At 60.3% G+C, this 27,429-nt stretch overlaps 1 protein-coding gene across 10 annotated transcripts in view; it reads right to left on the bottom strand.

Annotated features, from left to right (window-relative positions):
* Gramd1b (GRAM domain containing 1B) overlaps positions 1-27,429 on the bottom strand; it is a 118,069-nt gene that overhangs the window by 5,150 nt on the left and 85,490 nt on the right. For 8 of the 10 annotated variants that reach the window (XM_042682809.1, XM_042682807.1, XM_042682808.1 and 5 more), the window contains 13 exons: positions 25,263-25,473; positions 19,517-19,537; positions 10,963-11,047; positions 10,427-10,530; positions 8,973-9,068; positions 7,187-7,267; positions 6,015-6,130; positions 4,309-4,465; positions 3,201-3,390; positions 2,039-2,182; positions 1,310-1,428; positions 916-1,058; positions 98-192 (listed from right to left, as the gene is read on the bottom strand). In XM_042682809.1, the coding sequence (XP_042538743.1) occupies positions 98-192; positions 916-1,058; positions 1,310-1,428; positions 2,039-2,182; positions 3,201-3,390; positions 4,309-4,465; positions 6,015-6,130; positions 7,187-7,267; positions 8,973-9,068; positions 10,427-10,530; positions 10,963-11,047; positions 19,517-19,537; positions 25,263-25,473 (1,562 nt within the window). Of the gene's footprint in view, positions 1-97; positions 193-915; positions 1,059-1,309; positions 1,429-2,038; positions 2,183-3,200; positions 3,391-4,308; positions 4,466-6,014; positions 6,131-7,186; positions 7,268-8,972; positions 9,069-10,426; positions 10,531-10,962; positions 11,048-14,354; positions 14,505-19,516; positions 19,538-25,262; positions 25,474-27,429 lie in introns of those variants that run through there. The other 2 variants (XM_042682816.1, XM_042682815.1) reach the window with 2 other exon arrangements.

Here is a 27,429-nt window from a genome sequence, read left to right as displayed (position 1 = left end):
GCACGCTCCCCCCCCCCCCCCCCCGCCGTGAGAGCCGGCCCCTCCCACACGCGGCCCACGCTCTCCGGGCCAGCTGGCAGCCCGCCCGTGCGCGCACCTAAATGGCGGAAGTAGTCCTCCAGCCCACTCCAGAAGTTCTTCTCGATGAAGGTTTTCCAGGGCTGCTTTCGATACCGCAGCTCTGTGGAGACCCTGAGGGAGGAGCCGGAGGCGCAGGCTCAGGTGCTTGGCGTGAGGACCGGACGCCCCATCGGTGAGCATGCACCCGCTGCGCCTGTGCACACTGGCTGTCGGGGCTGCACTCCTTCCTTCCTTCCTTCCTTCCTTCCTTCCTTCCTTCCTTCCTTCCTTCCTTCCTTCCTTCCTTCCTTCTTTCTTTCCTGCCTGCCTGCCTGCCTGCCTTCGGACACACAGCCCACACCCACACAAAGGACTGCTTTGAGGCGCAGGGGTTCCAACAGGAGCAGAGAAGGCCGCAAGCGCCGTAGCGCGGGGAGCTGGCTTCTGCGCTCTGGGAGAGACGCAGGAGACACCCCAGAGCGCGGCGAAGCACACAGGCTGCCGTTTCTAAGAGCTGAGTTTCAGCACCTGACTTTTGCCAAAGCTACTGGTGATCTGAAAAGTGGAAATAAATCCACACTGGGGAGTCGTTCTAAGACTCTTGTGTATGAGCCACAGAGAAGCACGGATGGGGGGGGGTGACGCAGGCTGTCCTGGCTGGTGCTGCGTGGTGAAGGAGAAGCACTCAGGACAGAATACCAGCCATCAAGACGGAGGCTGGAGTCCCGGCAGCCCTGAGGGAAGGCGGAGTCCACGGCCGGCCGGCGGAGGCTCTCCCTCCCCAGGAAGCGGGTGACACTAACACAGGGGCCTCTGTCTTGTCTGAACCCACCCACACCCCCTCCACCCCGGCACCTGAGTCGACTCTTGTTTCGGGCCACGCGTGTGAGCGTGTAGCGGTTGATGGTGTAGAAGTAGTCATGGTAGGGCACGTCGTGGGTGAGGACTTCGGCGTCGATCACGTAGCATTCGCTCTCCTGGCTTGCCTTGTACATGGTCTGCACATCCCGGGCCGGGGGGAGGGAGGAGGGGGAGGGGAGAGGGGGAGGGGGGGTTCAAACCCAGAGATGTAAGATGGAAAAGCATCTTTCCCAAGCACCCTGCCCCAGGACTCTGGAATGAGCCACGGAGACCGCCGGCCCACCAGCGCCTGCCCACCGGCGCCTGCCCACCGGCGCCTGCCCACCGGCGCCTGCCCACCGGGACAGCCCCCCCCCGCCTGCCCCCTGCGCCCTGTGCCCACTCCCACCTGCGTCTCCCTGACAGTGGCAGTTTTGGGAGCCAGCGGATTGGTAAGGGTGATGGTGTAGAGAACCATTCGGCTCTGGTTTCCATTCTCTTCCTTCTTCCACGGGTGGAAGATGATGTCTGAGGGTAGAGGGGTGCACTGGGGTGAGGGGAGGGGCCGGGGCTCGAGAGCCCTCATCACCTCCCTCCTCTCTGTGCAGACCAAGGAGGCCTACTGCTGGGGAGGGGGGAGCGGGGCGAAGGAGGGGAGGAGGGAGGAGGGAGGAGGGGGAAGGGGAGGAGAGGGGTGAGTCGGAGCAGAAAGAGGCTCATTGTGGCACTGCTGAAGCGGCGCTCAGGGCTCAGGGTGGAGACCGTTCGGGGGCTGGGGAGGAGGTCTCAGGCCTCCTACGGGTGCTGGCAACACTGGAGGCGCTGTGTCCAGGGCCTGAGGTCCCTCGGGAGGACGTCCTCTCCTCCAGGGCATGACCTTCCCATGTCCTCTCCCCAGGGAGTGGGGTGACTGCCTCAGCAGTGGGGGCCCTCGTGCGCTGCGGGGCGCAGGGGAAGCTGGCCACAGGGCAGCAAGGGTCCTGAGGCGGCTCTGGCCTTATGGAAGGCCTGGAGGAGGGTGTCCGGCCATCGGGAGCTCCAGGGTCACAGGAAGAGGGAGGCAAAGAAGAAGGAAAGGGAGCAGGCGTGGAGGGAGGGAGGGGGTGGGGGCAGGGAGGGCCGGCCTGGCGGGTCTGACCGGAGAAACGCCGCTGCTCCATGAAGTCCCGCAGGAAGGGCGAATTGGTGAAGAGCAGGTCATAGAGTTTGTCCACGCTGAAGTTGAAGACCTCGTTCACGTACTGGCGGCCGCTCAGGTCCTCGTAGAAGGCCTGGACCTCCCCTGCACGGAGCACAGGAGGGGGACGTGGGCAGGGCCGCGGGGGCAGCCCGCACCTGCCCGCGGCGCCGCCCACCCAAGAGCTAATGCGGCGCCACCACCAAGGCCGCCTAGGTGGGTGCTGAGACTCGGTGCTCCCTTTGAGCCTCCGGCATCCCAGTCCCTCATGACTGTGTGTGCACAGGCCCGTGTGCAACCTCAAGACCAGAGGCCCACATTTCCCGCATGCTTGGGGTTGAGAGGAGCATGGGGCAGCCTCCAGGGCCCAGGCTGGACCATCCCAGCAGATGGCAGCCCGACCTGGGCCCACTGTGGTGGCCGAGATCCCAGGCCACAGGGGTGAGAGGGCACAAGTTAGAAGGGGACACCCACGGTGGGTGACCCCAGAGTGACCGTCCACAGGTGAACCAGAGAGCTCTGCGTCTGCGCGCTAGAAAGAACCGACCAGCACTTCAGAGGAGGAGCCCAGGGACTCAGCTGGCTCTGTGAGCACCGAGCACCGGCTCCACGCCCTGGACTACAGGAGCCTCACACTTCCCGCGTGGGCCCGGGAAGGTGTCTGCTTGGGGCACTGGGAGAAGGGAAGGCTCCAACCCCTGCGACGCGCAAACCTCTCTCTTTTGCTGGTCTAGTGAACACCCCTGGCTCAAGTCACTAGTGAGTTCTGTAGCTATCCTGAGGAAGAGTCTGTTGAAGTCTGCGTTATTTCCGGGGATCTACTGAACGATGCTTTCCTTGGGACATATCAAGGTTTCCTGGCCTCCCGTGGCTGTGGGGCACAGCGCCGGACAAGCCCCTATTAACAGGAGGGGCATTTTGAGACAAGTCTGAATGGCAGGATAAGCGTTGCCGGACACGTGCAGGAAGACGGGCCTGCAGGGCTCTGGAGAGGGGCGTAGGCTAACACCAAGGTGCCCTTCAGTATACAGAGCTCCGTCACCCCTGGGGTCTGCAGATGGACCCCAGACGCGCACTGCAGGCCTTCCGGAAGGCACCCGGGGGGTCACGCTGAGCCGCCTACCTTCATCGTGGGTGTCTGAGGAATCGCTGAGCTCGGTGGGGATGTCCTCGTTGTCGTTGAAGTCCAGGGAGGGGGAGGTGACGGGCGCGAGGATCTCCATCTTCTCCCCTATGATGTTGTCCAGGGCAAGCTCCTTCTCCAGGGACCCGTCGCCCTCCAGCCCCTCCTCCTCCAGCGCCAGGCCGTCAAACTGCAGCGGAGACACGCAGTGAGGGGCCCGCCTCCCCACGGGAGATACGGGGCCTCGCCGGGACATCTCATGCTCACAGGAAACACCGTGAGACTCTGACCTCCACTGGACTACTCAGAAAAACCCGAAGTGGCGCTGTGGCTCAAGTGGTAGAGCGCTGGCCTTGAGCACAAAGAGGCTCAGGGACAGTGCCCAGGCCCTGAGTTCAAGCCCCAGGACTAGCAGAACAATAAACTTCAGAGAACTCGATACATAGTAAACAAATGGATGAACTGTTCTCTGTGCATGTGTGCGTGTGCACACACGTGTGTGTGCATGCGCACATGACAGTATGCCAGTACTGGGGCTTGAAGTCAGGACCTTAAACTTTTGTTTAGCTTTTTTCGCTCAAGGCTGGTGCTCTACCACTTGAGTCACACCTCCACTTTTGCTGGTTAACGGGAAGTAAGACTCATAGACTTTTCTGCCTATGCTGGCTCCAACCTTGATCTTCAGATCTCAGCCTCCCGAGTAGCTAGGATTACAGGCGTGAGCCACTGGCACCTGACAATAATAAAGCATTGTACAGTTCTCACGCGTGATTTTGACTTCAGACTGAGGCAACAGAAATAAAAAATAAGGGCCCAAGACCAATTTCCAAGAGAGGGGTGGATCTAGAGCAGCCAGAATCCACTTCACAGGGGACTTGGAACAGTTTCAATCTCCCACGTCAAACCACGTCACATAACCTAGCCAGCTAGAAGCCAGCGCGGGGCCCAGCACCAGATCACAGAGAACCCCAGGACTCCTGATACCTCCTTAAGGAACTGACCACAGATGCATGCACCCCCCCTGCCGGCAGCTCCCAGGCTGAGCTCCTGCGGGTATCTAAGAGCCTTGGATGCTGGGCCGGGATGGGGCCGTGGCCGCCGCTCTCACCGAGACAGGGGCCTCGCTGCTCCCTGTAGAGGTAAGCGTGCTGTTGGTGACGGACTTCTTGGGCAGCTGAGGGCTGGCATCGGGTTTGGTTTCTATGCTGCTTTTAGAGGAGCTGTCGTTCACTTCGTTCTCCTCCACGGGGATCTCCTCACAGTATCTGGAGAAGACACCGCCCCACATTAGTCTCAACGATCGAGATCGCAGACGCTTCTTAGAACTTGGGCCTGTCCATCTGAAAAGCAGGCTTCCCTGCTTCCTCTAACCAAAAAATCTACCTCCCTAAAACCTTCCCACTCACCCTACCTCGCCCCACCCAGCCCATGAAAAAGTTCCCCTTCCTGTTAGATTTATCCCTACCTATGACCTTTATTAATCTTGAACCATTTGGTCCACTGGATTCCATCCTACCCTAACTACTTGAACTGCCCTGCTAAATTCCAAACACTACCTAAGGCAGGACTCAGTGGTATCCACCAAATTCTGGGTGACAGCTAACCAACTTCTCTGCATCGTGCACACCAGAAGAAATCTCCAAGTCGGGAGTGCTTCTGTCCCTCCCCCCCCCCACACTTTATAATCATGATTGGGAGCAGCATCAGATTTGAGTGTTGTGTGTCTAGCGGCGGCACAATGGTGTGGTAAACCATTGTGTACATGGTAGAGATAACCCCATCAGTGTTGGCGAAGTCGGCAGGACACCACTAGGCCCTGCCGGCATCTCACCACGCCCAGGTCTAAGCACCACACGCTCCATTTCTTTCCTGACCTGTCCTCCTCTACCTGTCCCCCATGGCCACCTTCCCAAGCTCTCATGGTCCGTGTTGCTCCTCACCTCACTCCAGCGAGTGACACAGGGGCAATCCCTGCTCCCCTGGGCTTCCCGGTGTTCCTCCCGCCCTCCCCCTCGCTCCTGCCCTCCCCCTTGCCCCCACCCCGGGTTTGTTCCTCACCACCTCTGTGGCTACCTTCTCCTAGATTCCATGCTCTCATTTCCAGTCCTGGAATATTCTGTACCCAGGTGGCTGCAGCCAGCTCCGAGGCCCACATTTTCCTGTGACCCCCCGTACTCTCCTAAATGTTTCCTGGCCTTCTCTGACCTTCCCACTCGGCTAGCAGGTTCCCCCATCTTGATTTGGTAAAACCCACCTCCTACCTCCCCCAGAACTGTTCTGCACACACTTTTGTCCATCTCCATTTGGCACCTCTCCGTTTTTCCAAATGGCCAAGTCAGCCAACCAGCCTTAATGTCGCCTTTTGTTCCTTTCTGATCCATCAGCAAATCCAGGCCCGAACTGCTTATAGCCATTTCTGACGGTCCCCAACCTGCTCCCGACACTGTCACCCTTCATTTAGATTACCTAAATTATTCACGGCTTCTGTTCCGCTCCCTTGAGGTTATTTCCAACACAGAAGCCAGAACAGTTCTGTGACGATGTGAGCTGGACAATTTCAACCCTGCGCATCCCACTCCGGAGCACCGGCCAGTCCCGCGGGCTCAGGACCCTCACTGCTGCCCCCTCCGCCTCGTGGCCTTGCCCCCCGCCTGCTCGGCCCTCTACGGCGCTCTTCCACCGTGCCTCGCCGTCCCCTCTGGCGTCCCCCGGGCCTCCCTTACTCACGGGACAGGCCACTCTGCCCCCGGGCATGCTAGCCGCCACCCCACCCCGAGTCCCAGTCCCGGGGCCGCCCGCCTGGGCCTCGCTCACCCCATGGTGTTGAAGTCGTCGTCCGGGGGCACGTAGTCCTCGTCGTCGCTGGTCAGGCCCAGCTCATTCCCGTAGCACTGGTGGACAAAGTGCCAGAGCTCCTTGGGGCACAGGGGCTGCGGGGAGGAGACAGGCGGCCCTGAGCCTCTTCCTCGGGACCCCCCTTTGCACAGGGGCACCGCACACAGGCCCGCTTCCCGGGAGGGAGAAAGCCACGCTACCCTTTCCCGAGTGGACGTCAGGCCCTCTTTGGACCTCAGCCTCCCGAGCAGCTAGGATTTCAGGCCCCAGCCCCCGGCACCCCAGCTTGATTCTCTGTATCACCTTGCTGACAGGAGTGAAGCTCCCAGAGTAAGAAAATTCTTAGAGCCAGACGATGCATAACAAACCAAGCAATCTGTCCAAAGGCCGTACGCTCCCACGACCCTACCTTCTCCCCTCCCACCAGGTTCCTCCGCCCTGACTCCCCGAAGCCAGGGGTGATCAGACCCCAAGGCCCACTGACATTATTCACACCTGGCCACGCCCGCCCTTCCGTCCCACAGGGGCCTCTTGAACCCTCGCCCCTCGGCCTCCTCACCGGCCCACGTGGCCCAGGAGCCATGCCCTGTATTTCTGGGGATCTGCAACTATAAACCCTTTCCTGCTGGGCACTGGTGGCTCACACCTGTAATCCCATCCACTCAGGAGGCTGGAGCTGAGGATCCAGTTCAAAGCCAGAGTGGCAGGAAAGTCTACGGGATTCTTCTCTCTAAGCACCAAGAAGGCCACATGTGGAGCTGTGGCTCAAGTAGCAGAGCTCTAGCCTTGAGCACATACACTCAGGGACAGCACCCAGGCCCTGAGTTCAAGCCCAAGGACCAGCACAGAACCACCACCACCACCCTTTCCTCTCATGACAGTTGTTTCTTTTCCACAGCAGTCATTCCTGGGGCTGCATGTTTTGCCACGTTGGGTTGGCACATTTGAACACTGTGGGGTCGGAGGCTTTCCTTGGCAGGCTGAGGCTGCGCTCTGGGCCATGACCTCCCTCCAGGACTGCCAGACATCCGCACCCCGAGGGCATGGGGCTCCCTGGAGCTGGCCATTCACACCCCAAGGGCGTGGGGCTCACCACGAGGGCGTGGGGCTCCCCTGGAGCTGGCTGAAGGCAGGGGCGGGGCAGCACTTACCTTTTCAAGGAGCGCATTCTGCCAGAGCCGGAACATCATCATGTACGTCCGATCCCGGGCTCCAAACGAAGTGAAAAAGTGCTAGGTTGGAAAAGAAAACCCTAAGAAACACGTGTTCAGATTTATAATAGCCTGGGGGGTGGGGGGGGGGGCTGGTCTGCGGCTGGCGGAATTGCTCTGTCCTGGTGAGTGTGCGTTCGGAGTCAATCCTCCCCCCCCCCCCCCAAAGGCTGCCCATGCAGCAAGCCGCAGCATGCTCCCCTTGATGTGACTTCATCCGAAAATGCGGCGGGGTCCCGCTACACGAGATCACAGCGCCCGCAGCCAGTGCCGGGCAGCGGCTGGGCCCGGGAGCCTGGGGTCTCCATCCTCACCGCAACCCCACGCCCAGCTTGTTTTAAAAATTTAATTTACATTTTCTTATTTTTTTGGGTCTGGTTGTGGGGCCTGAACTCTGGGCCTGGGCACTGTCCTCAGCTCTTCAGCTCAAGGCTAGCACTCTACCACTTGAGCCACAGCACCACTTCTGGCTTTTTTCTTTTTGCTTATGTGGTGCTGAGGAATCGAACCCAGGGCCTCATGCATGCAAGGCAAGCGCTCTACCACTGAGCCACCTTCCCAGCCCCTTAATTAACATTTTCTTCAGTGTTTTTCTCTCTGGTTTGACAATGTCCCTCCCATAAAAAAGAAAATAAAATTCCTCATCTACAACTGGAACCTAGTCAGGGGAGAGCTTGGAAAGTCAGCTGAGAGGAAAGGCAAACCCCGCCCCACCGACCGTTCTAATCCCCCAGGCTCTCTGGCTGCGCGCCTGTATGTGAACGCGCCTGTACATGCACGCGCCTGCGCTGGCTCTGCTGTGTGTGTTGAGGGAACGGCACAGCACTGACCGGAACAAGGCCTGGTCTGCGCGGCCAGAGGGACCGGCGGGCTGGGGCGTAACATTCAGGAGGAAGGACAGAGTGCTGCATTTCACTGAGCATCTGCTCAGTGCTTCACAAGCGATATTTCATGTAAAACCATACAGAGGGGCTGGAGATGTGGCTCAAGCGGCAGAGTACCTGCCTTATAAGTGAGCACTAAACTGAGAGAGAGAGAGAATAAAAAAATCCACACAAAGCCTTATGTGAAGAGCAGGGGTTGATAGCTAACAAGCTAGACGATGCAGGCAATGACAACACCTGCCCAGGCCGGACAGAGAATGGGGACTAAAGCCTGTCTGACCCTAGAACCTAGACTCTCACAGTTCTAAGCACCCCACTACCCAAATGCACAGGAGCGAGAGACCCGGGCCCAGGAGATGCCCCTGCCGGTGGCCTGCTAGCTCTCAGCTCTGCTTCAGGCTCAAGATCACTGAGTTCCCTCCTCTAAACTTTTATCTCCCGCCTTCCCTCCACAGGCACGAGCGCAATCCATCTCTAATCAGACGCGTCATCCGCCGTGTCGACGGGGACAGCGATGGCTTCTCTTTCTGCAGTGTTTTCATGGGGCATCGTTTCTAGACTCTAAATAAGGACGGCTAGGCCTGTTTTAGATTCTAGAAACCTGAGGTGCAGAGAGGTCACTCAACACGCCTCCACGCACAGGACTGGATCCAAGTCCAGCGTTACGCATGCCTCCCCGGCAGCTCGCCCCAACCCCACAGAGCCCGCATCTGCATCGTTTCCTGCGTCTCATTCCAGCCCACTTAGCAGCGGGCTGGATTAATGCAGTTTAGGGCTGAAACGCAGAAGAATGTGTGAGGAGGGCGGGTAGGTCCCAAAGGCCAGAATTTGACTCTGTTTACCTTTTCTGAATCTGTGCAGACTTGGATGGCATTGGGAATGAGGCGGGCTGTCTTCTCTTTCGTCATGGAGCAGACGTCTTTCAAACGGACTGTCAGCTGGCATCCCCACAGACACAGAGAGTAGAGACTGAGCAAGAGGGGCACTGGCAGTCGGGAGACGTGTCTGCTGGGCCCCCAGGTGAGAGAGGAAATCCCGCCACAGCGCACGGATCTCATTCCTGGCGGGGGCCCACGATTATTCCCTTTGGTCAGGCGGCTCTGTAGGAACTGGGCCGCACGGCGGCCATGGGAGCCTGGGCTCTGGGCTTAGGAAGCGTTTGTCACTCTCACTTCTGCAGTTTGCTAAATGTTCAGAGAAGCTGCCATTGGGAGCCAGGTACTGGAGACTGCTGGCGCTTACAGTCCCAGCGACTCAAGGTTCACAGTTCAAAGCCAGCCCAGGCAGAAAAGTCCATGGGACTCTCATCTCTCATTCACTGCCAATAACCAGAAGCAGAAGTGTGGCTCAAGTGGTAGAACACAGCCTTGAACAACAACAAAAAGGCTAAGAGACAGTGCCCAGGCCCTGAGTTCAAACCCCAGTACTGGCACAAAAAATAAAATAAATAAAAACAATAACCTAGTTAGTGGTCTGTATCTTATTTTATAAGATGAGGACTATATGGACTATAAAGAAAGACTAGCATAAATTCACAATGAATTAGCTTTCAAAAGCACACAAGCCAGTTCTGGGCTCCAAGGCCAAAGCCCTTCCTACTTTACTGTATCTTCCTGAGTAGCAACTTATGCCAAATAATTTCCTGCATTTGCCAGAAGCAAATGCTCTTCATACCCTCTTCCACACCCAAGAGGTGGGAGGAAAATGTGTGAAAGAGGAGATAGCTTCACTGGAACTCGGAATTGGGCACTCTTCAAGACTCAGGCATGTGCTGGCATGAACTGGGCAAATGACAGGGAGAAAATTCAGTTAGCTCAGGAAGAGACTGGGGGCAGCCTTGTGTAGCCACGGCCAAGGAGAGAGCCCAAGGGAGCGAGTCCCAAGTCTTTTTATTTCTTCTTCTGTGCCAGTACTGGGGCTTGAACTCAAAACCTGAGCATTGAGCCTTGGGTGTTCATTTTTGTTGTTGTTGTTGTTTTTGTCCAAGGATGGTGCTCTACCACTTGAGCCACACCCGTACTTCTTCTGGCTTTTCTGGTTAATTAGAGATAAGAGTCTCATGGATGTTCCTCCTGGGCTGTCTTTGAACCACGATCCTTGGATCTCAGCTTTCTAAGTATCTAGGATGACAGGCGTGAGCCCCCAGAGCCCAACTCCCAGGTCTTCAGATTTTTTCTTCTCCTTTCTTTTTTCTTACTTTTAAGTAGCACTGGGGAATGAACCAAGAATGGCTTTAGCACACGAGGCTAAAGCTTGACCCCCGAACTACACCTCTGCCAGGGTCCCGGGTGTTTACCAGAGTTTCCCAGCGGAAGATGTTGCTGTAGAAGCAGATCCAGTTTTCGGAGAGGTAGAGTCGGCCCTGGAGAAGGATGTCTCTTTGGAGTGCGCACGAGTAGTCTGTCAGGGAACAGGATGGGCGCTCAGCGGTGCGGAGCATGCAGCCACCCTCCACTAGGCCCAGGGGAGCTCAATCACCTGCCGATGCAGCCACCTTCCCACTAGGCCCAGGGGAGCTCAATCACCTGCCCATGACCAGGTCTGCCAGATCCTTGAACCAAGGAAGTCTCTGGCACCTCAAGTCAGGGCACACACAGATGGTGAAAGGCCAGTGGGGCTTGCCAATCCCTTTTCCATCTGCACATGTGCCTGTGACTCCCTCTGGGCGGGTACCGGAAGCTACTGTGAGTGCCCTGAACCAGGTGCACTGGGGTCGGTCCTCCGCTCAGGGTACAATCGCGGGCTCCAGGCGCACGTGCTCACTTGGGCTGGCTCCACACAGAAGCAGCCTGAGCAACTTCCTGCCTGACCCCTCCCAGGCCGCCAGCTCACCGACAATGAGGCGCTCCGTGTCTGGAAGTTGCTTAAAGAGCTTTCGGAAGTCTTCATTTCTCTGCTTGTAAGTGGGGCTTAATACCTGCATGACAAGGGCCAAAGCGGGATTAGCCAGATGCTCAAGGAGGACTAGAGAGCCAGGCTGCAGGCCCGGGAGAAGGCCAGGCAGGCTCTGCTACCCCAGAGGCCCTGGAGGCTCGGGCAGCAAAGCAGGCCTTGGGATGGAAAACCAATGCAGAGAAGCAGTTTCTGCAGACTCTGTATCCAACACTCATCACTCACAAAACATGAAGGCAGGGCCTTCGAGGGTCCCTGGGCGGGAAGGAGGGCCACTGTCAGGGCCTCCTGGGACATCCTATGCCAGCCACAGGTCCCTGGGCAGTGAAGCAGGGCCCAGGGACAGCGGCCAGTGTCTCAGACGTCAGCAGGACTGACACAGTGAACTCTTCGCTATGTGATTTTATTTTAAAGCATGGCACTAAAAAAAAAAATCGTAAGGCCAGTACTAGGAAAGGCATGAGTCAAGAGTTTCAAGGGTTTAGGATCAGGGTCTGGGCAAGGCTGGCAGGCACCACGTCTAGCCACAAAGGTGCCAAGAAGACGTTCCTGAAATAGCCAAGAAGCAGACGAGGAGACAGATGAGGAAGGTAAGGGGCCAAGCAGAGACAGCAAAGAGGAAAACCAAGTAAGAGCCAGGGAAGGCCGCAGGAAGGGACCCCTGGCCACAGGTGGAACTGAGAAGTCTGGCTAAAAATAAGCTGTTCCTGCGAGCCCTGATTCCATTCCCACCGTCATCTGGACCTCGTGCACTGTACAGGTAGCGTGACGCTTGGTCTAGGAGTCTGCGTACAGTAACAACCTCCTTCTAAAAAATCATTGTCTCTAGTTCATTGTCTCTAGTCTGCCAGCCATTCCCACCTCAGCTGTGCAACAAAGGGAGCCCAGCCTCGATTCCTGTAGAGCCTGCTCTTTGCTCTAGTCTGAGTTCTGTATCATCTTCAATTGAACTAACTCATATAAAAAGTGGGGGTGGGAAGATGCCAGGCGCAGGTGGCTCACGCCTGTCATCCTAGCTACTCGGAAGGCTGAGATCTGAGGATCGTGGTTCGAAGCCAGCCCAGGCAGAAGTCCTGTGAGACACTCAGCCTCAATTAACCACTCAAAAGATGAAAGGGGCGCTGTGGCTCAAGTGGTAGAATGCTAGCTAGCCTTGAACACAAAGAGGCTCAGGGACAGCGCCCAGGCTCAGGTGAGTTTAAGCCTCACCACCAACAAAAACAAACAAAAACAGGAAGAAGGAGAAATTAGAAGCACACCCAACATTCAAGGGGCACAGTGTCCCTCCCCGTCCTGGTAGATGAACTCCTAATCCCGAGGGAAGCCGGCAGTCAATGTCTTAGCACTGCTGGTGGGGGCATCCTTCAAGGTAAGGCCCCTTTACCCACAAGCCCTGGGACTCAAAGCGAGGATCTTTTGCTCACAGACATAGGGGGCCAGGGAAGAAACAGGAGCTTGGGTGGGAAAAACCAGTTACAGAGAATCTGACCCTGTGATGCGCTGTGGGGCTCTCGCTGGCCGGCCTGGAGCTCACGGTCCCAGGGCCTTGGGAGCAGCTCAGCCCCACAGACCAACAACTGGGAAGAAGCCAGCCCAATGGACCGAAGCAACCCCGCGTTTACAGAGCTCACAATCTTTAAAGTAGATGCTCTCTCTCTCTCTCTCTCTCTCTCTCTCTCTCTCTCTCTCTCCCTCCCTCCCTCCCCCCCTCAACAAAAACCGCTATGGAAGCACAGATGACGGACCGAGGAGGCTGCACCGGGCCACAGACAGCCGCGCTCCACCAGCCTCGACTGGCTCCTGCAGACCCGAGCCGCCGAGCAGGGGCTGGGAGCCCACGCCCAAGCAGAGTGTCCTGCTGGTATGACACCCACTTCCCTGGAAATCCACAGGCATACAGCTGTCATGAGGAAAGACTGACCCCCGTACCCCAACTTTTCATTTGGGGCTTCTTAACAAGCGGGGTGGCTTATGGGGAATCGGACGCCAGTTGTGAATCTGTATCGCGCAAAGCCCAAGCCGTGCTTGCGTGGCTTTAGTTTGGGGAGGTTTCCCACGGGAGAGGGAAGGTTGGGTGGAGAAGGGGAGCAGAGAGGGAAAAGGGAAACTGCCGGGAGGTGGGGGGGGAGCGGGAGGGGAGAGATGGCAGAAGGCTGTCGGTCACTTGGTCTGTAATGAATTTGAATGCCTAGCATTTCTTCTTGCTAGCAGGTGCCAAGCTGCCTTGTCCAGAACACTGCTGTGCCACCCTGTGCCCCCCAGAGTCCCGAAACCACCCGCCAAGTACTTGAACCAGGCATCAAGTCCCCTGGGGGTGGACGTCCTCAAGGTCATGACCTCTACGACTAGGAAAACCCTTGGCTGCAACAATCCCCGGTCCTGAGACAGCCAATCCGCCCGGCCCCTAGCCCACACATCAGAAGCCCGTGCTTGGCCCCCTGGCCCACACATCAGAGGCCCGTGCTTGGCCCCTGGCCACAGTGTCCTCCACACTCGGCTTCTTCACCCCGAGCGGCTGTTAGCCGAGCACACAGTGAGCTATCACGGCCCGGGCCTGCCCCGTGCATCCCTTCATCTAATGACGGAAGGGCTTCCAAAATCCTGCTTCACACTGGAGGAAACTGAGTCACAGATAGGTCGAGCAACTTGCCCAAGGGGCGGGGTTACTAAATGGGAGTGCACAGGAGATGTGTCCGCGAGCTGGAAGTAGCAGAGATGCCGGAAAGATCTCTCCGTCTGTCTGTCTGTCTGTCTCCCTGTCTCACTCTGATGTTCACCTACTCTGGGGCTCCCATGGCCTCCAGCCTCCTCGTTGGTGTTCATAAAGTTGCAACCCTGGTCTGAGAAGCGCCTGCAGGGTGGCCTCAGCCCCTGCGGACACACAGACACCACGCACCTCCTGCTTCTGATTCTCCCTCCACATCTGCCCGTCCTCTCCTCTGTGCAGCTCCGCTGTCCACCGGGATGGAGGTGCGGAGTCTGGCCACAGTCCCCGCAAGGCCCTTCCTCTGCCTGTGGCAGGCACGACGAGCCTTGTGGAAGGCACGCCGCCTCTCCGGGTCCCCAGGCCCCGGACCCCAGGTCTGCAGGAAGGGCCCTAATCCTACCAATGGGCCCTGAAGATGGCAGATTGACATCGCCGCACTGCAGCATAAAGCACAGAGACGCCCCCTCTCCCTCCCTCCCCCCTACCGACCATCAAAGCAGTCTCCTCCTGTTGGAAATGGCCAGGGAATTCCCACTCCAGGGCTGTCAAATCTGGAGCCAAGCAGGGCACGCCAGGGCACCCAGAAGGGCCGTGGGGACACAGAGGCACGGGGTCACACACTCACAGCGGGGAGCTCCTCAGATCCGTGCCAGCAGCAGTGCTCGGCAGCAGCGAGCTCGCGGGCAAACATCTTCACGTGCCATCGGAGACACCAGCCGTCCTGCTCCGGCAGGAGGCTCCACAGGACCCCGGACTCCACCAGGGACTCCATGGCCCCCAGTCACGCCCCTCCCTCTGCGCGCTCCCTACTGTCCCCCCGGGGCCCAAGCGGCGGGCTGCATTGGGCTGAAGGAAGAGGGGCGATCTCGGGCTCCTGCTTCTTCCTCGGTGCCAGGCCTCATGAACGAGATGCGCGAGGTTCTGTCTGTTTTATCTGTCCTGCCAGTCTTCAGGCTGGGGCCCCGAGAGGGGTGTGGCTCAGCGCCTCCTCCTCCTCCTCCTCCCCAGTGCAGACCGGCACCAGCACCCGTCACCCCTGGCCTCGGAGGCCAGAAGAGGCAGATGCAGGGAGCCTTGGAAGGGGGACCCCAGCGGGCTGGCCGGTGCTACAGGACAGTATGGCCTGCAGCGTGACGCAGGGCCTTCTGCCAGGTGCGCAGGAGAGATCGGAGCTCCCTGGTCCTTGCTGCCTGGTAGGTAGAGTGGCACATTTGAATAACCCGTCTCCCCACCAGGCCGCCAGCCCGGGTCCCACGCCCGCCCAGCCCTGTCCTGTCCCCGGCAGAGCCGCAGCTCTGGGCCGGCTCTCCTCCCACCCCCTGCACACGCCCCTTTCCCCTCCAGACCCGTTCCTTTCAGCAAACAACTCCTTTGTTAAGAGCCGCTGGGGCAGGAGGGAGGCCTGGCCATAGCCCGCACATGCTTCGAGTTACAGGATCTGTGCGATGGGCCCGGCCAACGTCCTACAGTAACCCCTAGCCTAGCCCCGCCGAGCCAGCAGATGTTTCCTGCAATGGAAAGTTGCTGGCCACAGTTCCAAGTGGGGGGGAGGGAGGGGTGGTGCCAAGGGCACCGCGGTGATGATGAAATCTGAAATTTGAGACTCAAAGAGCCAGGGACGTCTTGAGACATGCTCTCCCCCTCGCTGACCCATCTCCAGCGGCAAACCAGCAGGCTGGGCGCTGCACCGCCGAGCGGCTCTCGGGGAGAAGCTGAGGTCAATGGCCTTGGGGTCTGTCTGAGGCACCTCTTTCCTCTCCCAGGATGCTGTCCTCCCTCAGCGCCACTAAGACGGGGGGTCAGCTGCTCAGACCTGGGGGGCAAAGGAACAATGCCCAGGAGACAGGAGAGTCTTCAGTGTGTCTATGGTGAAGTCTCAGCACCATGGTGCAATACCACTCAAATGACAGCATAATGACCTGGCGAACACATTAAAGAACAGAGTCTCGCGGGGCCTCGGTGGCTCACGCCTGTCATCCTAGCTACTGAAGAGGCTGAGGTCTGAGGACCGTGGTTCAAAGCCAGCCCAGGCAGGGAAGTCCGTGAGACTCTTTATCTCCAATGAACCACCAGCAAACTGGAAGTGGTGCTGTGGCTCAAGTGTGCTAGCCTTGAGCTGAAGAGCGCAGGGACAGCGCCCAGGCCCAGAGTTCAAGTGCCGGGACCAACATAAAAAAAAAAAAAAGAAAGAAAGAAAAAAAGAATAGATTGCTGGGCCCCAACCCAAAGATACTAGTTGGGAGGAATGTGGGATCTCCAGGTATCATTGTTGGCAATGTAGGAGAGTCTGACTCCTGCACAGGAGATTCTCCCCACCCTCTCCCTACTCTGTCCTCTGACCCTGGGGTCAGCCCCTGCCTGGCTGCGGTGCGTCCTTCCACGTGACCTGCTCTTGACCCCCACCCCGGAACCATCCATGCCTCTAACAGTTTCCTGTCTCCTACAGCAGTTAGCATGACGCATTTCAAATATCAGGAGCTCAGAAATTATTCACCAAATCAATACATTCCTCACAGGCCTCTGCGAGTATTCCGGCCGGCGCGGACTCCGCCGTACCCAGGCGGAGAGGAGCTCCCTGCCCTGCAGGCCTTGCCTCCCCCTCCTGCCTGCCTCCTCCCCAGCACACTCTGCTGCACCCAGGCTCAGCACCGGGCGCCAGGCGTTGGACTGCAATTCCCCGGAACCACTGATAGAGGCCACATAAAAAGATGACTGTGTGGGCGAGATGGAGCAGGATCTGCCCAGAGAGATAAGAGGCGGAGATGAGTCCCAGTCTGCATCAGCCTTTGTCTCCCTCTACCCCGCTTCACGGGCTGGGCAGGGCAGGGACAGACACTGAGCCAAGGGAATTGGCCCTGGCCTAAACATTAACTCGAAGGCAAATATCAGGAGCGGGGACCAAGTGGTACCCCCTCCCTGGGCTCAGCAGGAACGAGAAGGAGGGGGAACTCAGGAGGGGAAAAATGTATCAGAGTATAGCATTAACCTCACCTAGGAGGAAATCAGTTAAGATCCACAAAGGACATCCGGTGGCCGGAGCCAGGTGTGGGGCAAGGGGGCAGGAGGTGGTGAGGCGCCCGCCATGTGGAAGCAGCAGCTCCAGGGCAGGGAAGGAGCCGGGCGCCAGTGGCTCACGCCTGTCACCCTAGCTACTCAGGAGGCTGAGATCTGAGGATCACGGTTCAAAGCCAGCCGGGGCAGAAAAGTCCGTGAGACTCTTATCTCCAATAAACCATCAGAAAACTGGAAGTGGCGCTGTGGCTCAAGCGGTAGAGCGCTCGCCTTGAGCTGAAGAGCTGAGGGACAGCGTCCAGGTCCCACGACCACCACCACCACCATCAACAAAAAGGGTAGGGAAGGGTGTGTCATCAGAAGAGATGAGATCACACCAGGGAGATGATGGATGGAGGGTCTTCAGGGTCACGGGTGCACCACAAAAGGAGGTAGTAGATGAGGGCCAGAGAGGCAGTCCTTCAGAAAATGCCAGGCTGGGGGCTTGTCCCCGCCCCCCCCCCCCACCCATGACACATGGGGTTTGAGCCTACAAAGCTCGGACCCTCCTTCTCATACTTATCCCTGCCAGGTTTGCTGGGTTGTCCACAGGACGAGCACTACTGGTGCTATGCACCCCCACAAAGCCAGTGTTCCTAGTGGGCACGGGCGTCGGGCAGCCGGTGCCAGGCGGCACTCCAGGAAAGAAGCAAGGTAGAGAAGCGTGCATCCGCCACCTCCCCACGAGGCCCACAAGGGTTCACATCCAGGCCAGAATTTATTTCTCTTGCTCTGACACCGTCTGGTGACCAAAGGAAAGCCCCTCTCTGCCCATCTCTCCATCTTCCGTCTACCGGGGTCTGCTCCCCCACGTTCATTCCTTTCTGCTTCCTGGAGGTTTTTTTTTGGTGGGGGGGTCAGGGGCAGTTTTCGGGGAGTGTGATGTGCGAAGGACCGGCGAGGCTCTCCGGGCGGGTTCTGGGGCCTGCCGCAGCCTCGCCCATCCTCCAGCCAAGGTGTCTCCGCTGCAGTCCAAGAAGCCACATCGTGGGCAGGGGGCCGGGGAGGTGAGGAGGCCGAGGGAGAATCAATGGGAAAGGGAAAGCTAGTCGAAGATGGAATGAGAGACTGGAGAAGATGGAGGGAGAGGGAGAGGAAGGACGGACAGGGCTAGAGGTCTTAATGCCTAAGAGGGCCGTGGTCAGGCACTTCCCTCTCAAAAGGGACCATGGAGTTCTGAAACCGCCAGCCCGAGGCAGCTGCCAGGAAGAACAGCCAGGCCTTCTCCCCTCCCCTCCCCTCCTCTCCCCTCCCCTCCCCTCCCCGCAGAGCGCTTCTCCTCCCCCCTCCTCCATTACCAGCTCTGAGCAGCCTGGGGAGGACACAGGTTAAGTGGGAGGTGAAAGGGAGGAGCGGAGCAGCCATGAGGGGGAGGGGTCCAGCACCCAGTCCATCCCAGTCCTCAGCTTCCTCCTATCAGAATGGCCCGGAGGGGTGGGTAGGTGGGGCTACGGCTGACATACCAATCAAGAGCACCCAGGATGGGCAGGGGTTGATGGGAAGCCACGGAGCTGGTTGGTCTGTGCTTGGTATGAGGGAAGGGCTGGACATCTCACACACGGCCCCTCCCTCGACTCCCTCCAGCTGTCATTCACAGCCACATTCTCCTGTCTACCATTCCCCAGTGGCTCCTCCCTGCGCAGAGCCCCTCTCCAGCAGGACTTGGGCTAAGAAGAGAGACGGAGATGGCATTCTGCAACATCATGCACGAAGACCCAGACGCAGGCTCAGAGAAGGGGCAGAGTCTGAAGCCATCGGCAGCTCCCCCCGGGCAGTCCCGGAGGACAGAGAACACAGCCAGGCCTGCTAAGAGGCTCCATTCAGCTGCTCTCCAGGGCAAGAGTTCAAAGGCCCCAGCTTTGACGCTGTAGTCAGGGGACCTGGCCCTGCAGGGCTGTCTGTGCGGACCAGGCAGGTGACCTAGAGATGGCGTGGCTACACCCTCACCACAGACCTCAGGGCGGCCACGTCTTGTGACAGGAGAGGGCTCTGGGGGCCCCTGCGAAGGTGCCAGGGCACAAGCCAAACTCCACTCCATGGGAGGGTCCTCAGCTCAAGATGATCCCCAACAGTCTGTGCCAAGGGATGAGGTCTTCACGCCCTAAGGCTACCCCAGTCCCAGCACCCTGTCTGCCTGCTCCCGCATCGAAAACAAGAGCGGCCTTGTGCGCGAGTGTCAGTGAGGCAGGGGACAGGGCAGGGGGCAGGGGGCAGGGGGCAGGGGGCAGGGCAGGGGACAGGGGACAGGGGGCAGGGGGCAGGGGGCAGGGGGGCAAGGCAGGGGACAGTGGGCAGGGGGCAGGGGGGCAAGGCAGGGGACAGGGGGCAGGGGGCAGGGGGCAGGGGGGCAAGGCAGGGGGCAGGGCAGGGGGCAGGGGGCAGGGGGGCAAGGCAGGGGACAGGGGGCAGGGCAGGGGGCAGGGCAGGGGGTAGGGGGCAGGGCAGGGGGCAGAGGGGAGGGGGCAGGGCAGGGGGCAGGGCAGGGGGCAGAGGGCAGGGGGCAGGGCAGGGGGCAGGGCAGGGGACAGGGGGCAGGGGGCAGGGCGGGACATCCTTCCTGACCAGGCCTTTCCCTTCCCAGCTACAGAGAACAATTACTGCATCTGGTTTGGGGACAGAGGAAGCTGGTAAGGGGAAGCACTCATGAAGAAGCAAGAACTGAGCCCCACATCGCCCCTCCTCATTCTCCCCCCCACTCCCCACCCACCCAACAAGGAGAGAAACAGGAATACTTACATTGTACCAGCTCTGGCTTTTCTGAAAAGACAAACATAAAAGAAGGCAAAATTAGTCAGGGCAGAGCGGCCCGAGGAGACACAGGGGAGGACTGGCAGGAGGAGCCCCGCGCGGTCCCCTGCTCCCGGGGGCTGCTCACGAGCGTCCTTTCTAAGACAGCTGCAGAAAGGAGACCTGGGCGCAGCTCATGCTGGACGGGCCCGTGGCCGGGGGGGTGGGGTGGGGTGGGGGGCAGGCAGCGGCAGCACCAGCGAGAGCGCGGCTGGAAGGGAGACGGAGCCCCATCACGAGGTTCTGTGGATGGGGGCTCAGGATGCGGGGAGCGCATCCAGGACCCGGGGCCCGACGAGGCCCTGCCCCGAAGCGGAGGACGGAGGAGGCCAGCCCGGCAGGTGGGCAGCCCTGTGGAAGGCAGCGTGGACAGGGCGGCGGCGGGGACAGCACAGGGGACTTCTCTGCCAAAGTGCTCTCAGCTCGTGGGGTGAGTGAGTTCCTTCTTCTGATCCCCTAAGCACTAGCGGGACAGATTCTGGGGGAGGCGGGCGGGAGCCTTTGCTAAGGGGCCTCCCCAGCCCCGGGGAGGGTTGTGCAGCCAGCCCCCCCCAAGACTGGAAGGGAGCAGGTTCCCTGGAGAAGGGCCCGGAGGCCGAGCTGGTGCCTTGTCCGCGTCCAGCCCCCGACGGCTGTCCCTATACCCGGCATTCACTAGGACGGTAGGGGTCCCCGCACAGGTCAGCAGCCTTGACCACAGCCAGAGGCGTGGGCCTGTGCGCCATGGCGCCCTTCCCGGGCAGGGAAGCCAGCTCGAAGGCCGGACGGGCAGCCGGCCCTCGGTGCGCTCTGCGCGCGCCTGGCGGGATATGGGTGACTGAGCACCGGGCCTGGGGTCCACCTCCCCTCACCTGCCTTCCTTCCCACCGCACGACCTCTGCAGACACTCGACCCCTCGCTTTGCAGGTGACGCGAGGGACCAACGCGCTGCCTCGGGGAGAGTCCTCCCCCCCCCAGCTCCCACCTCAGCCGCCAGACGTGGCCAGGATGACAGATGGCCCTCCAGCCCCCTCCTTGAAAGGGGGCTCATGGTAATTCCCCCAAAGCCGTCTCTCCACGGACTAATCCGGAAGTCACACTCCCCTGACACAGCGCTGTCCCTCCTCTGGACAGCCCAGCCCCCCGGGGCCGCGGTGCTGCTGGGCAGGGAGCCGGGTTGGGAGGCCCGGGGCCGCGGCCGGCGCTGGAGGCGCGGACAGGCCGCTCTGAGCCTGGGACGGCCGCTGCCCGCGGTTCCCTTGAGCTCCTGAAAGCCCGCACCAGGGCGGCAGCCATCTGTTCCACAGCGGAGGCTACTGTCCGGTCCCTGTGGTGGCCTTCAGGCCCCGGGGCGGGGGGGGAGGGCACGGGGTAGGATCTCCCTCCCCGCACGGGCGGTCCCTGTCCACGCACTGGCACCAAGCACTCATCCCTTAGAAATCTATTTGGGGCAAAGAACGTCAGGGTCATCACGAGCCTGACCGAAGGCCCGGTGCGCCCCTCAGGAAATGGCCCCGCAGTAGTGTGGGTAGTAGCACCCACTACTTGCTCTTCTGTAAAGGCGGGGCAGAGCACGCGCGCGCGCAAGCCCTCATGAGAAACGCAAAAGGCAGCGGCTAGAACGCAGCTTTGTGGGGCTCGGTGGCCCCTGAGCGGCTAGCCCCGGCCGGCTTCCCATCCCCTCCCTCCCGGCGGGCGCGCCTCCCGCACCCAGGGCCCCTTGCTCCCCCCCCCAAATCTCCACCCCCTCCTGGACCATCCCTCAGGGACGAGTCTCTTGGGATCATCCCCCCTCCCGCCCCCCATGCCCTCCTGAGCTGAGTCCTGGAAGAAAGTTAGAGAGGCTGCAGGCGGGGGAGAGGCCGCCACGCTGGTGAGGCCGCCCCGGAGCTCTGCCCGGAGCACAGAGACACGAGGGAACCAAGGAGAGAGCCAGGGGCTGGGGCACGGGCTGGAGAGCTCCATCTACAGATCTGGCTAAAGAGGGGAGGGGCGGGCCCAGAGACACGGCTTCAGAAGAGAAAGTGAGCGGGGCTCATTTCTGGCTTCCGTGAGCCTTGGCTACAGGGGCGGACCCCGAGGACCGGAGCAGGGTCCGGCCCTGGAAACACTCCCAAGTCACCTTGGGAAAGTTTCCTGCCCCCACGTCCAAAGGCATCTCCCAGGGCAAAGGACAAGGCAGCCGGGAGGTGGGCACGGGAGGGGGGGTGCTACACACTGGACTTGTCGCTAGGGGTGCGGGGGGACAAAACCAACTTCTTACTTTGATCAGGTTAAGTCTGTCATACTGAAAAGAAAACCACAAAAATTAGAATGCAAACAAAAAACAAAAACGGAGAATACTAGCGTGATGACACTGGGTCATTAAAGCCAAGCCCCCAGAGAGAGGGGGGCTGAGGCCCAAGCGGAGGACTGGCCGGCCTCCCCCCGCCCCCCCAGGCTTGCTCTCCGGAGGCGCTGGCAACAGGGGTGGCTTGGCTCCCTCTGGTGGCCACAAGCAATCATTGCTGGGTGGGAGCTGATGGTGGGGCAGAGCGCAGCTGCTGGGAATGGGACCCATCTTCCCATCCAGCCCACGGGAGGCAGAAACAAGGATCAGACTCAACAGCGCGTTGAAACAAGACTGGGCCCAGCCAGGCCTTCCCCGTGTCACACCAGAAGAAATGGAGGCCAGGGAGGGCAAAGGAGGCATTTTCTAGCTTGCCTGAAAAACACCTCAAGGTGTGGCCTCCTCTGGGGAGGACGGGAAACAGGGCCCAAGATGGCCCAGCAGCCACCAGAGCGGTGGGACCTCAGATCCCCTGCCCTGCACACGCCGGTCAGCTCCAACTCCTCCGAGACGGCCTATGGCCACCGAGGCCTCCTCTGCCCCGGTCTGCACAGGGCGGTCTCCTGCTGGAACTCCCACCGCCTTCTGTAGCCTGCGCCTGCATGCCAGGAAGACCACAGCCCTCCAGCCCACCCGTGTGGACAGAGCACCGAGGGCTGGGGCTGAGGGCTCAGAGGTGGCCTGTCTGCTGAAGATGGCCCTGCCCAGACCCCGGGCCTCTCGGGGTGACGAAGTCCAGGTGCCGAATCACCTGACCTCAACTGCCAAGAGGGAGCCCACACCAGCTTCCACGCAGTCAGCGTTGGGCGTGTTCCCAAGACCCTGGGTCTGCCCCGCGGCCTGAGCCACAGACACGTCGCCCTCCTCAGCACCCACCTCAGCCTCTCCACAGGTCCACTCTGAGCTGCAGACGCTCGGGACAACTTTGTCTACCCCTCCTAGGCCACACCGGGCAATTCTGTCTGCACCTCCTAGATGCTACCATCTATACCACCTAGACCACCCTGGGTCCATCCCCTAAGCTGCAGTCTCCACTACAATCAAGACTCCAAGACGTCAGTGTCTCCCTCTCCTAGATCCACCATCTTCAGCCCACACCATGTCAGCCTCCTAGGCTCCACACTGCCTACAGCTCCTGGATTTGGGGGAGAGTGGACCTCCTCCATTAGAGGAGGAAGCACAAACAACAATAATAATAATAATGGCACTGCTGCTTCTTCCCACCATGCCCTGAGTTCCCACTTACCAATAAAAAAGCCCCGGGACGGTGCACACACCAGCCCTCGGCCGTGGGCACGACTTGGGAGGAGCCCCGCGCTGCAGAGCCCACCCTGGCAGAGGATGCCGCTGGGCCCACTGGACCCTTCTCCAGGGAAGGCCTGCATCACAGTCTCCCTTTCGCTCGCCAATGAAGCTGCTCGGTCTGCTTTGAACACTCCCCACCCTCTGTTCTTTCATCCGTGGAGAAGGGACCCCTCCTCCTAGGTGGTTCCGGATTCTACACCTTCCAGACCCCGCTGTCTGCACCCCACGTGGCCCCTGTCCACGCCTGCACTCTGCATCTTGGCACCTGGTTCCCGACATGACCCGCCATTTCAGAGCTTAACACGAGTCCTTATCACTGGACACTCCCTGCTCCAACCCATGGCCAGATCCAAACACTCCCAGCGCTGGCCACGCCCCGCTCCGTGTGTTCTTCTCACAAATGTGGGAGCAGAGAGAAGGAGCCCCCGGTGCCCACCTGGTGTGGGTCATCCAGCCCTCCCTCCCACCAGCCAGGCCTACAACACCTCAAGGCCCCATCGACGAGAGCAGGGACGGGCGCTCTCAGGAGAGCGGGCGCAAGTCTGGCCAGACCCTGCCCTCGATGCCGGGCCTGCCCTCGATGCCGGGCCTGCCCTCGATGCCGGGCCTGCCATGCATGCCCAGGCTCCCAAGCCCACAGAGGACACCTGCCGGTGTGCCCACTCCACCCGCAGCCAGCTACGGCTGCTGCCCAGCTTTCCGTAGGAAGGTGGCAGCCTGCGGGCCCAGCTGTGCAGCCTCTGCCCCGCCCCCAGGATGGAACAGCAGCGCGCCCATCTGCTGCACTTAAGAGAGACGGGACCTTAGCTTCCTCTGCACCCAGGCCCAGCCTCGCGGTGGGGGAGGGAGAGCTCTGCAGTGCCCTCTGCCCTCCCTTGGGCCCCTGACCTGTTTCCGTCTCTCCAGGACCTGTAGGGGCTACTCTAGGCACTCAGGAGCACCGCCCCCCACCCCGGAGTACCATGGGCATGGGGGGAGTGGACGGGGTCACCCGGCCGAGCAGCTGCGGGGATGCGGGCGAGGATGGTGCCCTCCAAAAGGGCATCCTCCCACCACCTCCTATCACCAGGGGCACCAGGGGCCTGCGGTGCCCTGAGGGGGGCCGCCCCCCGCAAGGCTGTGGGGCCCCCCGGGCGGGCTCTGCTTGGAGAGGGCGCTATGGAAGGAGGACGGATGCCCACCGCAGGCAGTGCTGGGGTGCAGGCAGACGCAGGGGGGGGCCTCCCGCGTCCCTCGGTGACTTCAAGCCAATCTGGGTGGGGAGGGGGGACAGTGGGGCCGTGGGGCCGGCCCTTCTGGGAGAGGGACCAAGCAGGACATGTGGGCAGAACTGGCGGGGGGCGGAGGGCGAGGATGCTGAGCACTACACACACGTCAACACTAGAGGGGAGATAAGGAGACAGACGAAACATGGCTTACTTTTGAGAGGCGCTTGTGAGACTAAGACGGTGCATGCAAAGAAGGGATTTGGGAAGTGGCAGGAGGAAGAGGAAGAACAAGAAATCAAAAGACAAATTCAGATGGGGCACGGTCTCCCTCACCTCCCTGGGGTCCCCAGCCCCTGCCGGGCCCTGCAGATCTGAAGGCAGAGAGAAGCTTCTAGAAGGAGCATCTGGGCAGTGCTGCCTCATGCTTCCCGGAAGACTGAGGATGGGAGGGTTGCTCTCTGGGGAGCATCACCAGCCCGGGGCTGCCAGGGCCCGCATGCCACCATGCCTGGCCGGGTCGCAGTCCTCGTGGCCCGATGTGTGTGGAGTGGGTGGGGACGATGGCAATGCAGGATGCCGGACAGAGCATTCTGGAAGTTTCTCTGAAAGATTCAAGCCCTAGCACTAGCTCTAGGGGGCAACTTTGCAGAAGGGTTCAGCACCTGGTCCTGGGGCTCCCAGGGCGGAGGGCCAGCTTACAGCCCACGTGTCCTCAGGAGCCAGCACTGAGCTGAGGTCTCTCCTGCCTGCCTGCCCTGCCCGGCCGGGGCCTGAAGGACACCGGCGCCATCCATTCACCGCAGGAGAGCACCCCTTCCCGGGCACCACCAAGCCCCCCGACACCAGCCGACAAGGGTCGGTGGCCCCCGCTCACCTTGGAATTTTTGCCCCCACTCCGGCCGGACTGGGAGGAGCAGCTGCGTTGCACGCCTTGCTCGGGGGTGGACGGGGACTTGTCCGAGGAGTGGTCCGAACCCTTCTCCACCATCGTGTCTCCGTCCTGGTTCTGAGGGGTGGGCGAGCGGGACCGCTTCCGGAGAATGGGGGAGCAGGCCGGCGTGCTGCGGTTGGAGTTACTGGCCGTGCTGCAGGGGAGGAGGGGGAGGGGGAGAAGGGGGAGGGGAGGAGGAGAGGGGGAGGGGGAGGGGGAGGAGGAGGAGAGCAGGCGGTCAGTGATGCAGGCTGGAGGCCTGGGCGCCTAGGGAGACAGGGGCCCAGGGATGGACTGAGTGCCATGTAATTCTGCTATTGGCCAGGAGAGGGCAGTGGTGCCAACATATGAAAACAGAACTAGGACTAGGAAAGGGCTGGTAGGACAATCAGCAATTAAGCTATACATTTATCCATCCGGGTGCCTGGCCATCCAACCACTGCCGGAGCCCCCATTATCCTCTCAGATGCCAAGCGCCGTCCAGTTATGGCCTGAGAGGCTCACTGGAGCTCACACAATGCTATCAGTTCATCGCATATGTGCTCTACTTGGAACATTTGCTCATAATAATGGCAGTCACAATCCTGTTCTTCAGAGCTTTCTCACATACTTCATGACACTGGGCTCTTAAAACAGAACCCTAAGTGCCCAGACCCCTAATTTTAAAAGTGAAGACCGAATCTGGCAGGTAAGGTAAGCGTCTGCTGATCGCAGAGGGCCTGCACACAAAACGTGGGCTTTCTGCTTGGGTTTTCCTGCCCACACCATTCTGTTGAGTTTTCTCACAGACGGCTCCTTCCTGCTTCCCCTGATGGTGAAGGTGAACAAGCACCACCCCTCCCCCACATTCATTTCCAGCAAGTGCCTTAAACATCCCATCTTACCAAACCCAATTACGCCATTATGATCTCCTAGCATAGTGACTACCAGATTCTCACTTGCTTGTGTTTTCAGAGGAGGAGAAGAGATGACAGAGAAAAAGGGAGAGGAAAACCGAATGTGTTGGTTAAACTTCAGTAGATGTTTGCTTTGTTGGACAGAATACAGAAAGAGATTAATAAAGGGAAAGGTTAATTAGTAAGAGTTGGGGGCTGGGCACTGGTGGCTGGGGCCTGTAATCTTACCTACTCAGAAGGCTGAGATCTGAGGACTGAGGTTTGAAGTCAGCCTACCTTACCAGAAAAAAGCCAGGCTAGCCGTGTTGCTCAAGTGGAAGAACACCAGCCTTGAACAAAAAAGTGCCATGGTACTGAGTTCAAGCCACAGTACCAGTGCACATGGGTGTGCATGCATGCACACACGCACCTGCACACACACATACACACACAGTACCACAGTACCAGTGCACATGGGTGTGTATGCATGCACACACACACCTGCACACACACACACACACACACACACACACACACACACAGACACAAAACACGGCAGGGAAAATTGGAAAGAAAGCAAATGTGAAGCTACCAAGCGGACAGCACCAGGTTGTGGTGTTGGGTGTAAAGAGCCAAGTACCCCAGCCACCAACTGAGCAGTCAGAGGGCAGGGGGTGCGGGAGGGGCAGGGGGTGCGGGAGGGGCAGGGGGTATGGGAGGGGCAGGGGGTGCGGGAGGGCAGGGGGTGGGGGTGCGGGAGGGGCAGGGGGTGCGGGAGGGGCAGGGGGTGTGGGAGGGCAGGGGGTGCGGGAGGGCAGGGGGTGCGGGAGGGCAGGGGGTGCGGGAGGGCAGGGGGTGCGGGAGGGGCAGGGGGTGCGGGAGGGCAGGGGGTGCGGGAGGGCAGGGGGTGCGGGAGGGGCAGGGGGTGCGGGAGGGCAGGGGGTGCGGGAGGGCAGGGGGTGCGGGAGGGGCAGGGGGTGCGGGAGGGCAGGGGGTGCGGGAGGGGCAGGGGGTGCGGGAGGGGCAGGGGGTGCGGGAGGGCAGGGGGTGCGGGAGGGACAGGGGGTGCGGGAGGGGCAGGGGGTGCGGGAGGGGCAGGGGGTGCGGGAGGGGCAGGGGGTGCGGGGGGGCAGGGGGTGCGGGAGGGCAGGGGGTGCGGGGAGGGCAGGGGGTGGGGGTGCGGGAGGGGCAGGGGGTGCGGGAGGGGCAGGGGGTGCGGGAGGGGCAGGGGGTGC

The sequence above is a fragment of the Dipodomys spectabilis genome, unplaced genomic scaffold (assembly GCF_019054845.1).
Source record: "Dipodomys spectabilis isolate Male_0828 unplaced genomic scaffold, ASM1905484v1 ptg000076l, whole genome shotgun sequence".
Taxonomy (NCBI): domain Eukaryota; kingdom Metazoa; phylum Chordata; class Mammalia; order Rodentia; family Heteromyidae; genus Dipodomys; species Dipodomys spectabilis.
This window is presented reverse-complemented; position numbering and strand designations above follow the sequence as displayed.